The sequence below is a fragment of the Taurulus bubalis genome (genome assembly GCF_910589615.1).
Source record: "Taurulus bubalis genome assembly, chromosome: 1".
NCBI classification, from domain to species: domain Eukaryota; kingdom Metazoa; phylum Chordata; class Actinopteri; order Perciformes; family Cottidae; genus Taurulus; species Taurulus bubalis.
This window is the reverse complement of record NC_136589.1, coordinates 30,835,121-30,852,132: the sequence shown is the minus strand read 5'-3', so window position 1 is coordinate 30,852,132 and position 17,012 is coordinate 30,835,121. Positions and strand designations below refer to the sequence as shown.

General features: G+C 39.4%; 1 protein-coding gene across 1 annotated transcript; it reads right to left on the bottom strand.

Annotated features, from left to right (window-relative positions):
* Positions 1 to 408: 408 nt before the first annotated feature.
* On the bottom strand, positions 409 to 16,053 carry LOC306739666 (solute carrier family 25 member 36-A-like; the record flags this gene model as incomplete). Its single annotated transcript, XM_079221706.1, has 7 exons — positions 409 to 602; positions 1,333 to 1,622; positions 1,762 to 1,828; positions 7,185 to 7,285; positions 10,333 to 10,410; positions 13,847 to 14,011; positions 16,013 to 16,053. 7 exons carry the CDS (start codon positions 16,051 to 16,053, stop codon positions 409 to 411), a joined length of 936 nt encoding a protein of 311 aa, XP_079077832.1.
* Positions 16,054 to 17,012: the final 959 nt, after the last annotated feature.

The following is a 17,012-nucleotide window of genomic DNA, read 5'->3' as shown; positions in this document are numbered from 1 at the left end:
GGACGCAAACTAAAACCCTTGTTAAGGCCACTGAAATGTGCTTAAAATGTATTCCTTTAAGGTACCCTTGGTTCAACAGGTGGCAAACTCTCTCTTGTCTTTCATGTCACCTCTTTTATCATCCATCCCATAATACCTCTTCTCTGAACTGCAGTGACCTCTATCGGTTCCAGCAATCTGATAAAGGGAACTTTAGGTGATGATGCTGATATGGTAATAAAGGGCTTTCCTCCCTCCTATGTCATATTTTGTCCATCTTTCCTCTTCTGGTCCATTAGAGTATTTTTCGGTTTTCCTTTGGTCTTCATTTTGACATTTAGTCCACACTAGCCCTCGCCAGAGAGCTACCTTCTCAGTCATTTTCTAACGGTCTCCCTCTTCAAACAAGAAGGAGACATACCTGGTGGGTTAACGGCCAAGCAGGTAGACCACCACTTCATAGGTGCACATCATGATGGCAGTGTTGGGGATCTGTCTGACAAGGTGGGTGGTTAAGCCGCGGTACAGTGCCCGGTATCCCTCCTCCCTGGGTACCGTCAGCAGCGTTTGGAAGAACGAGCGGTACTTGCTGCCTTCCTCTCGTAGCCGTGTGCGGATCACCTCTGTAATTTGACAGTAGAAGAAGAAAATTGTGTTAAAAACACCAATGGTCACTAGTTCTTGTTAGACTTTCTATACAAGTGTTGTTTAGTCTCCCTTAGAGCCACATTTCCATATCTGACACTCAAGCAGGCTTACTGTTATAAGCTATTTATTGATCCATCTTTTAGTACAGCAACCCTTTCGCCGTCTGCCTTATATTAATATTTTGTGCTAAGTTAAGGAGCTTTAAAAAGGCTTTAAGCTAAGCTAATTGCCTCCTGGACTCTGGTTCCATACTTAGCATACATGTCAAATAGAAGGATACGTCTTATGATATTCTAGTTGTTGTTATTTTTTACAAAACACATTGAAGACCAAAACCAAAAATAATTTGATTGCAACCAAAGCCCATATGTATATTTTATGTCTGTGCCAGAGTTAATTTGTTCTTCAAAAACTATTAGAATCAGATCAATGAGCCACACTATTACACTGGTTGACATGTTTCTTCATGATGATGAAGAGAAAGAGTAGATGCGCCATAGAGTCCCCAAAAATTGTAAATTTGTACAAAGGTTAAAAACAAATCAGCATTTTTTTATTTATTTAATTGTGATTGAGTATTTAATTGTGACTTTCGGTCTTTTAATTTTGTCTTTTGGTCTTTTCATAGGATTTGTTGAAAATAAGAAAAATAGTGTCGGCCTTATCTTTTGGGAAACAAAAATAATGAGTGCAACAGAAGATTACCATGAGGGTATGCGATGGAGGTGGCACAGGTCTTGGAGGTGGCTGCTGCGAGCATCATGCCCACAAAGTCTGAAGCATCTTTGACAGACTCCTCCTCTTCGTCCATGCTGCCGTGGGCCTTAGATTCCACCAGTTTACGTTTGATGCTCTCATAGATGACAAAATGGATAACAGTCTCAGAGATGCCAGCGTATGAGGCCGACATGCCCCTGTAGAAACCTCGCAGGCCGTCCATCTGGTACACCCGCCGCACACAGTCAAATGCATTCATTCGCCGCTGACCCCGGGTTCTGTAATCACACAGAGACAATGCACGATAGGATTTCATTTATTATGATCGTTATTATGACCATAGGATAATTAATGAGTCATTCAACCCATTCCACTGGAGCATCGAGACTTATGACATACAGGTTTGTTGTTACTCACCTGGTTTCCAGCTGCAGACGGGTCTTGATCAGCCAGATTGGATTGGTGGCTGTGATGGCGGTGAAGCCTGGGAATTTCAGAGGGGGACATAGGTTCAGACAGATGCAGAAATATGTGGAAGAACACAATCTAATCAATTATATTAAACACTCTATACTGAACACAGACAATGAGAAAGCACTTCACTAAACAGGATCAACTCGCTTCAGTGTTTTACTATGAGACATTTCAATACTGTCATAGAGAACTTTAGTACAGATGATTTGAAACAAGGTCTGAATCAATTCAATTTTTTTGAAAAATCATTAATTCAGTTACAGACAAAAACAAAATGGCTTTTCAATTTCACATATTGATCCTCTTCATGTGAAATGCAACACAGGTGTACAGTATGTAAACAACAGCTGTCTTCCTGAAGAAAAGTTCCTTGACTAACAACAGTGCATGAAGGCAGCAGTTCAGAGTACTTTGTTTTTTCATTTGTCATCTTAAAACAAGAGCCAACTGAAAACATTGGGAGACGAGGCCAAGTAGCAAAGTAATTTTAGGCCTTTGGGTGTGGCAGACTGTTATTATACTGCAGTCTGATTTATTTATTTTAAATGTTAGTAAGAGGTCTTGTGTTTTCTAATTACAATAATTTGTTAAACATAAAGGTCATATTAATGAGTTTACAGAGGCAGACTGTTTTAACATATTACAACACACAAAAGCATCAATCCCTTTACAAGAACATCTGTCATACAACATAAAAGGTTTGATTCCTAGTATTGACATGGGTCTACATGTTCTTTCATCGTTGGATCAGCAATATAAATGTGCTCCATTCATTAGTCAATGAACGAACATCTTTATGTTTTGTGACATTTAACAAACCAGTAGTTGACTGGTTAGACACTAGAGATACTAGCACACCTACAACAGCAGAGAAAAACAAAATGGTGTCTGGAAAAGATTCTTCAATTATTCAGCAGGACTAAAGTGGGAGGTCACTGACATGGAATTTAGTGCAGACTATACTTCCTAATGGTGGTGGGTAACCTTATGTTAAATGTTCACCTGTCTTCACAGCCAATATTAAGGTTAGCTTAGTTTGACACTGGGGTCACTCAATAATGGGGTGCCTGAAAAAAATTCATTTAAAATGCACTTATGTCCACAGAATATATATCAAGCAGATCTGAGTGTGTGCATCCGATTGTTTAAGTTATTTACAGGGGTTGATACTTTGAATAGAGTGCTGGACAGTATACAGTAATATAAAGTTTGATATGTATGGTGTGAAGTTAATAATGAGCACTTTGCATTATTATGAAATGACACAAAGTTTCTCTAAAAGTTTATACAAATGATGCAATAGAGAGATAAAACATGGCCATTTGCCGAAAACAGCTAAGACGAGGGCAAGTCTAGAAAGAGACCTCAGTCACATCTAGTGTATCAATGCAACACAGCCTTAGCTTTAGGGCAACTGTGTGAAGAAGAGTTGAAGACACAGGTCTGTTGAGGAGAAGAAGAGAAGAACAAAAAGAGGAAGAAGAAAAAAGAGGGAAGTAGAAGGAAGTAGCGTCTATGGCGTGTACTCACGAGGGAGGGGCAAAGCTCCTCCAGCTCCTCCCCGCTGCAGCTAGTAGCCTGCAGATATGGGGGGCAGAGATGGCGGGGGTCTCCCACCCAATCACGCAGGGGTGAAAGCTTTACAGTAAAGCCCTAAAATAGACACAGGCTTTTCTGTACCACAGTCACACACAAGCAGCAGTCACATCCACCCCCAACCCCACCAACCACCCACCCCACACCACTGGAACTGTAGGTAGTTGAAGAAGAAATGAGAGGTGAAGGTCTGACCTCTCCCCATCTTTCCCCAAACTCTACGCCCCATCCAATTTACATTACTCTTATACGTTAAATTGTTTTACAATTCTTTAACTTTAGAATGTATCCCTCACTTTACTCCTTTTATCAACTGGAATGAAAAAAAATGTTGACTGAACAGAAGCCAACCCAATCCAAAACTCCAGCTCCATCTCACCAGAGCGAGGTGAAACAAAGCACAAATACAAAGGCAGAAAATTAAATTGAAGAGGTATTCTTCCTAATCCTTGTGCCATTGTCAGTATATAATCTACATATTAGAGAAATAATTAAAATCAAATGCTTATTAATTAACTAGAAAATGAAGAAAAGCAGGTGGAAATGCTAACCTTGTCGGTGTGTATAACAGACTCTAAGCACTGGACAATGGTGATGAATCATTTTTGATGGATCCTTTTTTGAATATGTGATGACATAAGGATGAAGTGATTGACCAAGTGAATCAATGAGATGGAACAATGAATGCAACCCAGCATGCTCCATGAACCTGTTTAGGCCTAACCTCATTCTGGAAAAACTGGGATACATTTAAAAATAACATTAAGGTGTCCTTGAAATTGGAGAAAAGTATGTCTCCAGAGAGCCAGCCTACTTCTACAAAAACACATAAAATAAAAAGGAGTTAGTGAAGTCCACTTCAAATCCACACAAAAGGACTGTGGAAATGACAACCTCATAGGACAAAAGTTTTCCGTAGGTATTACATGTTGATCAAGTCTCAATATTTATTGTAAAATAAACAGCTTGACGCCGATAATTGTGCACAGTATAACGGAGAGGCCTATTCGATGTAGCGTTTTTTAATAATGACAGTTAAACTCTTCAATATGAATTGTGTAAATCTTTGTTTCTCCTTGAAAATGTATTATTAATGGGTTTCTTTGCTTCTAATTTATAACATGGGTCAACTTAATAGGACACAGGTCCATTAATAACCGATTCATAGCACAAGTCCACATGAAAGATTTGTCACCATTTGTCCTCTGAACCAATAATATCCAAATAAAGATGTCCCTTTTTTCTTTTTTATTCCATAAAAGCAACTTGAGAAATATGTCTGGTAGTGGAAGTGAAGTGAACCACATTTGCCCACTTGCCTGCTTGGTAATTTAGATATGCCACGAAGAAGATAAGTCTGAGCCCACACAGGCCAACTAGTCCTTGAGCTGAGTCCCTGTGAGGAGCTGCATCTTCATATGGGCATGCTACTGCATGTTGCATACGACCCTCTATAGACACATGACTCCCATGTGGTTTCTCCAGAGGAGGCAAATATGTTTTAGATTAACTGCTGGAAGATATAATAAATCTAAGTGAGAAAGTGGGACCAGCCTCTCTTCTCAGTGCAGGGTAGCCCACAAGTCACCGCAGGTGGAGAGGCAATAGCTCCTTTCACACAGAGACTCCACAATACGGCCATAAAGAAGATCCACCACGGTGTGTGACTTTAGATAACATGGCGAAATTACAGGAGCAAAAGATGTGTGGCGAGTAACAACAATGGCGGTGTGTGTGTGTGTGTGTGTGTGTGTGGTCTGTCCCTTTTACACAGGCATTAGCTCTGCTTTGTGACTACCTCTGCTGCCGACTCAGTAGTGTTAAATCTCTGTACCTTTGATACAGAACAACAGTCCCACCTTGAACAGGCTGTGTGAAAGGAGCTAGAGACTCCACAAAAGTTAACTGGTAGCAGCATCAGAGTAAATTGAGGCTTCTTTAACTCTGCTATTTCCCAGTGCTGACCAGATTGAATATGGATTATGTGCACATGAAAGACAGAGACAATAAGTATATCTGTGCAGTAACAGTGTTAGACAGTTGTACTGTGGAGTACAATTACACAGATATTTCATTCAAAGTACTAAATAAATGCAACTGTCATGCTGCTGAAGAAATGTCTGCAACAAATGTCTGAAGAGAAAGACACTATTTTCACTGCTTACTAGCCCTAAACTCTTCCATATGTTCTGTTAAAGCCCAACTACATTACATGTCTGTGCCTTCACTGCCTTCACGTCCACATTCAAGTAATAATTTGTGTTCTATTGGGGTTTAACTGTGAAGGCAAACTCTTCAGAAAGAAATCTAAATGTCATTCGAAATAGCGCCCACCTTCTGGATGATACAGAGATACTGATTCTCCTTGAAAAGAAATGACTAATGATGTTGATGGATGATGACAAAAGACACAATGGAGAACATAAATTACAACCTTCTGTAGCAGTGACAAGGTTAGCATTTCTTTTGTGCTGACAACATAAAACCCACACAGAAGTATGTGTCATTACTTTACCTTTACTATGTTGATGGAACAAGGCAACAGGCTAAGGAAAAGGGGGAGGGATGTGTCAAGACTAAACAATAGTAAAACCTTATAATCAGAGCCTAAAACTAAAAACCAGCAGCAAACACATTGCCATAAGCAATGGTAATATCATTACAAATGAATAACCATTATGAACTTTCTAATATTCATAACAAAAATCACCATGGCTTTCATCATACCAGTGTAAAGAAATGGGATGCTACCTGACGTGTCCGCCCGAGTGCCAGGGGCCCCTGTTGACCTTTGGGGGCCGTGCTCTCTCCTCTATACACACAGAGCAAAGAAGGGGGCCCAGACCACACTGTTTAAGTAACAACCGGGATGTTAAACCATTTACAGAGTCGTCTGGAGAGGCCTCGAAATGAAAGAATAAAAAGAGGGGGAAAAGGGCAAGGAGAAAATAAAAATAATGGAGGGCAAAGGGACTAAGTGAAGTGGAAAGCACAACCTAAACTTTGAGGACCATGTGGTGTTCTTCGTCTTGTCAAACAGCTTAAATTATATACAGCACATGGTATAAATGCCAGAAATGACACATTATAGTATAAATATGTTTGACCATTTTAATTAAAGAGACTGCTGATATAAGATTTTGTCTCCTCAACTGTATGTGGGCTGGCAAGGCCACCATGAAGAGACAAAGCTAATGAGAATAAGTAACTGATGTGCGATGGGACTAGCATGGTTGCATGCTGCTTTTTGGATAAGTGCATATTTCGTGAATTGGCTTCACAGCAAATTAAGTGAGGCTGTTTCCACCATAATCAAGGTCAAGGTCAGTTTGATCCTGAGAGTCTTAAATTGTGCTTTCTGATAAGCCCCCTACTGTTTTTATATAATATAATATTTCTATACACGAAACAGCTACATAATGCCGACTTATAACAGACATCATTTGTTAGCTTTGTCATGCTTTAGGTATTCACATTCCTTTAATTTAGTAAAAATCCCACACATGTATATGGAGAGGGGGGTAAAGGGGGAGAGAAGGGGGTAAGTGAAACTCTGGGATACTTCAAACTGTGAAAATTATGAAAATATAATGTAAAATGAAATCTGTCAGATGACAAACTGAATAATTCTTAAACATGTTCTTTTTTTAATATCTAAAACCCATCAGTGATTAACACTACCCAGGCAGACTGACAGACAGGGAGAGATAACACTCAGCGACAGACAGGGACAAACAGACAGAAGGGACGGGAGAAGGAGCCATCATTACCTGCCAGCCCAGCCGACACCATGTGCACCTGGGTAGAGTCTGGCTCCAGCACCCCATTCAGCTTCTCCTTGGCAGTTGAATACGCCGCAAAGTAGATCGCCCTGTTGATAATGATCATGAGGAAAAAAATAAGACAGAGGTTAGCAAGATAATAAAAACACGGGGTAAATTGACTAAGAAGGATGGACTACTACTGACCAGAGAGGAAACAACAGGAGAAAACAAAGCTTATACTCATTAGCGTTTTCAGTTTGAACACATGTACCACTGATTAAAAAAAAATTATGATGAGTGCACTACAAAAGACCACTGGAACCATGAGTTCACAAAATCAAAATATTGTATTATTGCAAGATATATATACACACAGAGCAGCATTCCTTAACTACATACTGCCTCAATTGTACATGGGGGCAAATAGAGTCAGGCTAAAATGTAGTCTAAATGCAGGCAACTGAAAGAAGTTTATCTCTGCCTGTGTGTGTCTGTGTGTGTGTGTGTGTCTCAATCTCATAGTGTGCTTTAGTAGCATATTTATCTCCCAAGGGTCTAGCTTCTCCTCACTAAATAAAATCACAGGATTTAGTCAACATTTCTGCTGAGTAGAATTAAACCCAATGACCTTCCCTCTCTGCCCTCCCTCTGAATTGAGAGCATGCATGCACACCATAATCATGCTGCTTTGCAGACACGAGATTAGTTATGGGAGTTGGTCTGAATGTGTATGAGCATCTTTCGTACGTAATGAGTGATGCTGCTGGTGCAAGCTGTGCTGTGTGTGTTGCTAATGAATGCCAGCAGCAAGCCCAGTGGACTGCACCCTCATTAGAGTCAGAAGATTGTGTTTTAGTTTTCCAGCGTCAGAGTGATGTTTCCTAATTATAACAGAAGAGAATAACGCCGTAACCCAGCAACCCAGACCTCCTTCTTGACAAATAATCATGGTATTTCACTCAATTAATTTGAAGCTTTAACTTGATCAGCAATTCAATTAAGTGAAAATATTACATCTTACATTATCATACATCTTAAAAATGTAAATCTTCTGCTGTAAACCATAGAGATTTTAATGGCAGGTATTTTTTGGGGTATATTTTGTTATATAATACGAATATCTTTCTTGAAGAATCACTTATATTTTACAGCCTACAGCTGAAGACTGAACTGTGCCAATTTTGTCTTTTTATGTCTTGAATTGTGTCCACAAATACACAATTAAATGTGGTACAGCTTAAGTTAAGTGTTGGGTCAATCACATACTATTTATACAGTACATGTGATGATATAGTGTATCTGTAATATGCCTAAATTTGTACTGCATCGAAATAATTTTGATAGAGAGTATTAGGCATTGGAACGTTAGGCTTCAAGTGGATAGTAAAACCGCACATAAGACAGTCTGAAATCTCACATGTTACCATCGAGTTCATCAGGCTCACTTCTTATGCAACAGTATCTTCCTATAGCACAGTATGCTGTGGCTGTCATGACAAGGAAACAAGCTGCCATTTCAACAGCTGAACAACTCGTCCATGGGACTGACACACATGCGCACGCACACCAGAGGGCATTTTTGACCCTGCAGAGTCTGAGCCAGGCAGAGTCAGACAGCATAGACAGTGCAGGACCCAGAGGACAGAGAATGACAAAGATGACTCAGACAGAGAGAAAGAGACCACAACGAACCAACGGGAAGAGGACAACAATGGCCATGTGATGCAGCAGTAGCTAGGGAGAACCAGACAGCTCAGGGAGGGGGATTAGACACAAACACTACTCTCAATGTAGGAACTCCATTGTGATAATTCACAACAACATCAGCAGTCACATGACGAGAGTGTCACAGCTGGCCGGCCCCGGCTGTGGTTAATGTTTCATTCAGACTTTGACTGACTGAGTTCAGGCGGTTATGCAACCATAAGCAGCCAAGCTAAGAGAGGGAACCGACTCATTTCCTGTAGGATTATAAAGCCCAGATTTACATTTTAATTCTGTCAGTTTAACTCAATACATTACGGTATTCGTGGCCTGCTAACATTTTAGCAGATGCGAATACATTCCTCAACAAAAATGTGTGCCCAGGTTGGATGTAAAATGTTAAATAATGACACAAAGGCTTTTATTCTCTGATAACAGGTACAGCGAGTGCTTCATTCTCAACGTTTCTTATAAACATACAATATTGCGGTGATCTACTCTACTGTGTTGGTTATCAGATATCTAAGTATAGGTTATTTTATTTTCCCTTACTTTTAGCTTTATTATGTACATTGTAGTTCTGTATTCAACCGAATATAATCTTTGCAACCAATCGATTGGTCAACAGGGACAACAAATTAGATTAACTAAATTGGCCACAGTGCATTAAGTACACTTTACCTCAAAAGACTAATCAATTATAAACAAACATAAAAGGTTGAATCTTTTAATTTCGGTTAATTACTAATTACTCATTTTTATTATAAAAAAAATAGTCTGCAAAGGTACGCGTAAATCCACCACCTGACCACAGACTGATTGTTCCAAATGGTGGTCTCGGTCTCTCTCAGCAAATTGACCAACCAACCGACCAATCAACCTACATTTTCGTGGTAATCGTTTAATATATACACTATTGTTCAAAAGTTTGGGGTCACTTAGAAATTTCCTTATTTTTTAAAGAAAAGCACTGTTTTTTTCAATGAAGATAACATTAAATTAATCAGAAATACACTATACATTGTTAATGTGGTAAATGACTATTCTAGGTGGAAACGTTTAATGAAATATCTACATAGGTTCCAGCAACTATCACTCCAGTTTTCTAATGGTACATTGTGTTTGCTAATCGCATAGAAGACTAATGGATGATTAGAAAACCCTTGTGCAATTATGTTAGCTATATAACTGGCCTTCCTTTGAGCTAGTTGAGTATCTGGGGCATCACATTTGTGGGTTCGATTATACTCTCAAAATGGCCAGAAAAAGAGAACTTTCATGTGAAACTCTGCAGTCTATTCTTGTTCTTAGAAATGAAAGCTATTCCTAGGAGAAATTGCGAAGAAACTGAAAATTTGTCTGGGTGACCCCAAACTTTGAACGGTAGTGTATGGTAGGCAGGAGAAGACATGCGCCACACCCAGAATACTGTACATACTACTGAACATACCTGGAAGGTGCCACACCCACAAGATTGGGTCCAAGTCCTCTGAAGAGTGAACGAGGGCCCTCTTTCTCGAGAATTAACCTGCAGAGAGAGAGATGTTTTCTTGGTCATTCCATTATAATACAGAGCAAACATATAGTATATTTAACATCCAAAGTAATATGCAATGTATACCATTGGACAACCCATCATGTGGCTGGCTGGAGAATAACGTGCATCCTTTGCTCAAATTAAATCACAGTTATGAATTCACACATCTTATTTAGAGAGATGAAAAGATGTCATCTGTAACATCAAAATGTTCAACAAAAATATTGGAACGCTTATATTTATAAAGAGAGATGACTCATGTCTGCATGCTAAATATGAAACAAGCGGCAGTATCTGAGTAGCGTCGTACGGACACAAGATTGCATCAATCTTCTCGACTAACGCTCAGCAATAAAGCAAAAAACTGTATTTCCCAACATGTCAAACTATTCCTTTTGGGGTTTGGCAATTACGATCAATTCTACATGAGTTACATGCAGCACTTATCTATCTCACCAATGTGTGTAAAAATAATAATAAACCCAACATGCTGTATGATCACAGAAGAAAGACAAGAAAGAAGCAAATACTTCCGTTAATGTTTTCAGGGCACCATGGGAGACAGAAAGGTACGTCCCCAAGTGCCCGAAGCAGATGAACCAGTAAATTATAACATTTTGGGCAATCTGTCAAGACCTGACACTAAATACAGCCTGGTATTAAACAAAAAGTCATTCAGTCCTTCATTCATCGGACGTTTTCAGACAAACTGTGATGCAAATTACATTCAAAGAAAAAAAAATCCTCAAAAGAAATAACAGACCTTTGGGCTCATGAACTCTTTTTTGGGGGGGAGATTAAATTCTCTAGATTTGAGCCATCCCACACAATTTAGTGTACAATAAAGTATTTTGTTCAGTTTGTGGGTTTGTGGACGGGGCTTTGGCCTTCCCACAACCATGGCTGTGAGATGTGAGAAGTGCTGTTCATAGCTAAATACTCCAACTCAAAAATTATTTACATAATACAGAATCTCCCAGATTAATTGCCCAACAAACCGAGCTCGGAGTGTCAGTGTTCTCCACAGTCAAAAATCTTAAATCATGAGCTCACAATCTCTGCTCTTAAATGAAACATGTCTTCACTACACTCCATGTTGACACACTTTAACTTGTGTTTTTTTTTTTTTCCTTTCCTTGTCGTATTGGTTTTCTCTCTTTATTGTGTAATGGTGGTGTACAGTTTCTGCTTGTAGCAGTTTAGTTCAAGGACAACCCAAGAAGTTGGTTTAAGTCGACAAAAGACCAAACTTTTTGAGACCATATTATTGCTCCAATTACCTGCAATTAGTACTATGTTATTAAACAAAATCCTGAATAAAGAAATGCTAACAAAGCCTTGTTAAAGCAGGCAAAGTGACAAAGAAAATATTTCTAATTATTGCAACAGCCAGTGAGAGTAATTCAATATTTCAGCCAAAAAAATGCTAGAAACAAATTCTAGTGAACCACTTTGGTGACAAATTAGGATTTCTATTGAACTGTACTGCAAGGTTAGCATTTTGCCTGTATATCCTGGAAAATCAGTATTTCATGTTAAAGTAATTAAATTAATCAAATACAATTTTAAAACAATTAATTAAAAACATGCCATAGTCAAATACATATTTATTCATATTTATATTACTTTATTGTATATTGTGCATCTTTAAATGAATTACACTCAAAATATGAGTGTCTGGAGGTGGAGTGAGAGTTTGTAACTATAACTGCATACACAAAATCTATATCACAGATAACATGTATATTGCAACACCCAGAGAACGAGTGCAAGTATTTGACTGTGGAAAATTCCACTCACAGCAGCTTGTGCATTTTGCAATACGTTTACACTGTATGACCTGCTCTTTAATGGAAATAGATTGCCAGAGAACAAGAGCAGAGCACTGTAGCTATGTTGAACATTTAGTTTAATACTGTTAATTTCTCAGTAGCCAACGTTAATTACGAATACTGGCTTTCAGCAGATTCTAAATAAACACCAAACTAATGCCCCTACACTCTCACTTCCCATCTGTCTGGTAACTTTCCACTGGACAAAGAGGGATGACATTTCATGTTGCAAAAAAAGAGAACAATTTACTGTGTATTTCTTACATTGGTTTCCCAGTAGTCGTTTAAAGAAAGTCCCCAAAGCCGCCACAGGGTTTAAAGTCAAAACGACACTCTGTCTTTGGGTGCCAGTAATGAAATATACCTGACGCTGGACTTTTTAACTGTTGTATCGCCGAAATGGTTAACAAATTGAGAGAATATTAACTTGCAATCTTGAAACTGATTACCCAGGGAAGGTTTAGGACTAAATGCATCATCCAGAGTATGTTGTTTGCCAATTTCAAGTCTATTATTACGGTGATATAAATTCCCATTTCCTCAAACATTCAGTGTGTCATGTCGGGGCAAATCATTTTCCTCTAAAATCATATTTGATCTAAGGAAGTAGTGTAACAAAAAAAACGACGAGTAAAATAAGAATAGTAAATGCAAGTGATACAGGACATGCAAACAACCGGTTTCATTATTATCTCTGCTAGAAGGATTATCCGATCGGTCACGGGTGTGCAGTGAGTGTGCACGCCGGTGTCTGTCCAGAGCTACTCTCGCATTTTGCTGCAGCGAACTGCATAACATTTTGGGTGACCCAGTATGGCTGCATGCTCAAGGACCACCTGATGGAGATCTGCATCACTCGTGTTATTACTGTGGATTCACTTTAGAGTACCACAGACAGCCAATGGTCAAGTTCACCAACTGATATAGAATTTGCTGTGACAACAAATACAGGATGTATGTTTCACAACTCTAGCAGACTGATTTACAAAACTTGTGTTTGTATCTTTCAGACTTTCTTCTATCTAATCCTGTCTTTGCACATTCATTGAGTGAATAATACAACTCCGGTAACTGTACATTTTCCCGGAGGCTGACACATTTTCAACTTGGTCAGGCGTACTTTTGCCTCAATTTGTGCTGGAGATTTGCATCTGTTAACATCCATTTGCTTCTTGCCACAACATTGGACATTATGTATTCAGGCTACCTTAAGTCTATTTTACTAATGAGGGGACCATACCCGTACCTTCCTAATTTACCGACAAACATTTTGAGGAATAAGCACTACTAGTTTGGATATGATTGTATTAACATTCACTGTTCAATTCACTAGAATTGTCAAATAGTTAAAATATATCACTCAGCTAAAACAAGAGAGCTTTGTCACAATATTACAAAATCACAGATGATATTCATAATATTAACAATACATTTTGTCACAAAACATCTGAATGTTTGCTCAGAATCACTTAAAATAAGTATTCTACACCCACATCTTGTAAATAATAAAAACTAACCTTTGCATGGTGTCTTTTTTGAATGAACCCTAATATAGTAAAGTTAGTACAATTAACATTTTGCGCAATGCAACTTACTTGAGACAGTGCAGAGGCCCTGGTGGAGCGACACGGGCCACACTGGCTCCATTCACGGTACTTAGATGGACTTCAGAGATGTAAAGAGTGATAGAGGAGGACTGCAGTCTGGTCTTCACAACCTCCAGAGGACAAGTCAATATTGCTCCCACTGTGCCACCACATCTAGAAGGGAGTAGAGAAGGGTTAGGGAGGTCTTAAACAAAAAATAGCCAAGTGGTTAGGGCTCAGACTACGTGGGCGCAATAGAGCAGCGAGTTCATACAATGACAAGGTAGCACAATTATATTTGGTCCAAGTCATATCTATATTTTTCCCATTTAGCCTGCTTTTTTTAAATCATCCTCTAATACTGATCTCCCCAATCACTGGTAATCTGTTATTCCTTCTTAGCACTAAAATTATCTAGGAGCTGGCAGATGCCATGACCTGGTGTTGTGATATTCAAGATACTGCAACGTGCAAGCTGCCAGCTAAGAGTGTATAACTGGTTTCACGATGCTGTTCAGTGTAAATTGACCATGGCTCAGTGTAACTGTAACCGCATTGCCAATGTTTGCCATCTGAGAAGACAAGAATGAGTTGACATGAATATTAGTATGTTGTTTACCTGGCTCACTGAAGCCATCAGCACATAAACAAACTAAAGTTGATTGCAAACAATTTCATTCTCATTAAATATCATTGCATGATCAATTTTATGTATATGGTATAATTAAGCACTTTAGTCTTATGAGCCCAAGGCTACCAGACATAATCTCAAAACAATATTCTGTCCCCATGCCACATGTGTACGTTCGTTAACCATCTCTGCTTTAAGCAAAGGCTTGATGCTCCCCACAATAGTACTTAGACAAAGCTTCACAATCACACCACCACAAAGATGGATAGTGCTACTGTAGTGACAAACAATGTGAATACAAGACAGGGTTAGTTAAGTGAATACGAGCTGTGGGCCTACAGTGGTGTATGCTGACATCTTGGCTGTTGTCAGTGAATTCCTCTAACTTACAGTCTTTTCTGAGTAGCACCAGCTATATTTACCTTTCAAAAGACCGACCCACATTCATGCTCACAGGCAGCTGTGACCCTTGGCCTACTTTAAGGGCTACGCTGTCTGCTGTGTGCCTGTGTGTGTCACTATGGCTGCCAGAGGAAGCGCTGTGCTGAAGTTTCAGCTCAGGTTGTTGGGGAAAGCAAAACTGACTTTGCTTGTTCAAGATAGCAATGTGTCTTGTTCTCGGATTTAAAATCTCTGACCAGAGAGATAACAGAAGAGTTGTGATGTGATGAGATTGTCCTATTTGAATGTGAATGGTTTGGGGCAGACATGAAAGCAGAGGCAACAGACAAAGAGAAACTAAAGACAATATAATAAATTAAGAGAGAGACATGCTGTTTCAATACACTTCTAACTTTTACATCTGTGTTGTCATTTTCTTTGATGAAGTTGTTGGACTCAGCTTTGGTTTTGGTTGCCTGTTTAACCTCAAGTAGTCATAATTTCTTAACCTAACGTTGTGGTTTACAATAAAGCCCCAGAAACAGCAGAATATTTGCATATGCAGTTACAGTTACGCAATATAGAAAAACATCTTCAGATGGTACTTTTAAAGAACAAAAATATGCAGATACTAAATTTAAATGTATACTAAATCGTTTTAATCATCCAATTCATTTCTCGGGTTCTTAAAATGTAAAATCTCTGGAGAAAATGAGAAGCTCTGCTGCAGAATTTAACCAAGCTATCGAGAGAGCAGCAACGAGCCCGGAAATAAAGTGAATTTCCTTCGCAATAAAAGCGTAAAGCTTTTCAATTGAATATAATAACTGTGTATTTAGAGGCATTAACAAACACAGAAAATGTTTAAATATTGTATACCCGAAGGCACAACTACAAACACCCTCTCTGTGTCACATGTGTGTTCATAGTTTACTGTTAAAATGCTCTTATTTTGAAATGTTGACAGGAAGTTTAGTTTGAACCGACCGTTTTGACACTGGCGTGCACACAGGTGACACATGCACGCGCTGCATAGAAAACCGGCCCTTGTTAGCTATCTTAATCTGTCAAGATAACCCAGATGATGAGTCACATTGGAAGTACCGAGACTACTGATTTTTAAACGACCCCAATATCTAAATTAAATTCGTTTTCTGACTCACCCTCCAGCGAACAAATGAACCAGTGTGTCCCTTTGGCTCATTATTTAGCATGCCCTGCCAAGCAGCGCACCTCGGGGTTGAGGCAGAGGGTCAAATGCGGGCTTGGGTCCGTCCCTTCCCGTTGCTTTCTGCCTCCGAGAAGATGGGCACGTCGATAGGCAAACGTCGTCGATGATATGAACCAACAGCGGGGCGAGTCAGCGGTGATTCAGACTGCAGTGGGCCGACAAAATCCCCCTCTGTCGCGCTCAGCTTGTCCACGGGTTCCCCTCTCTCACAGAAATGGGTCTTATCTTCGACTGGACCACTGCAGTAGCTGCGAGCTCACCAGGCTAACTACTGGCAGAAGATTATTATCTCAGCTCTAACAAACGGTTTTATGGCACATCCACGGGTTTGTCTCGAATATCTCCGCTGCTTTCATCGCTGCAGCGAGAGGGAAGGGGCAGAGCTCATAGTATTTACTGTACAATCATAGGCTGGAAAACAGACGCTGCTATTGGTCAGTTTAGCGCGTGACGTCACGTCGTCTCCGCCCTGACCATGCACTGTTCACATGCTCAGCATTGAATTATTAGGGCTCCATCATGATGGAAACCTTTCTCTCGAAATGTGATCTCTCAAGAACCGTGTTTTTAGTCGCTGTCTCATTGAGGCCACGATTTCTTTTGTAAGACACACCTGAGTCAAATAAAAAAGATTTAACCTAAAATCAGATTAACAAAAAACTAAAACATAGATAACGTTGATCAACCAACAACCAAGCAACAGTCAAATTAATTAATACAATAGCCATCCTTACAGTGTTTCAAGGTGTATTAAGTAAGTGTGGGTAATCTTGTCAATAAGAGAAGAGAAGAGATTCTTAACAGAATGTCTTCATAATTTACCATATCGCAATATTTAATGATATTGCAACACTTGCATGTAGCTTACATTTGCATCCTTGTTGTTTACCCCGATCACCCACCATGGATCTGAGCACATAAAAAGCTGAGGA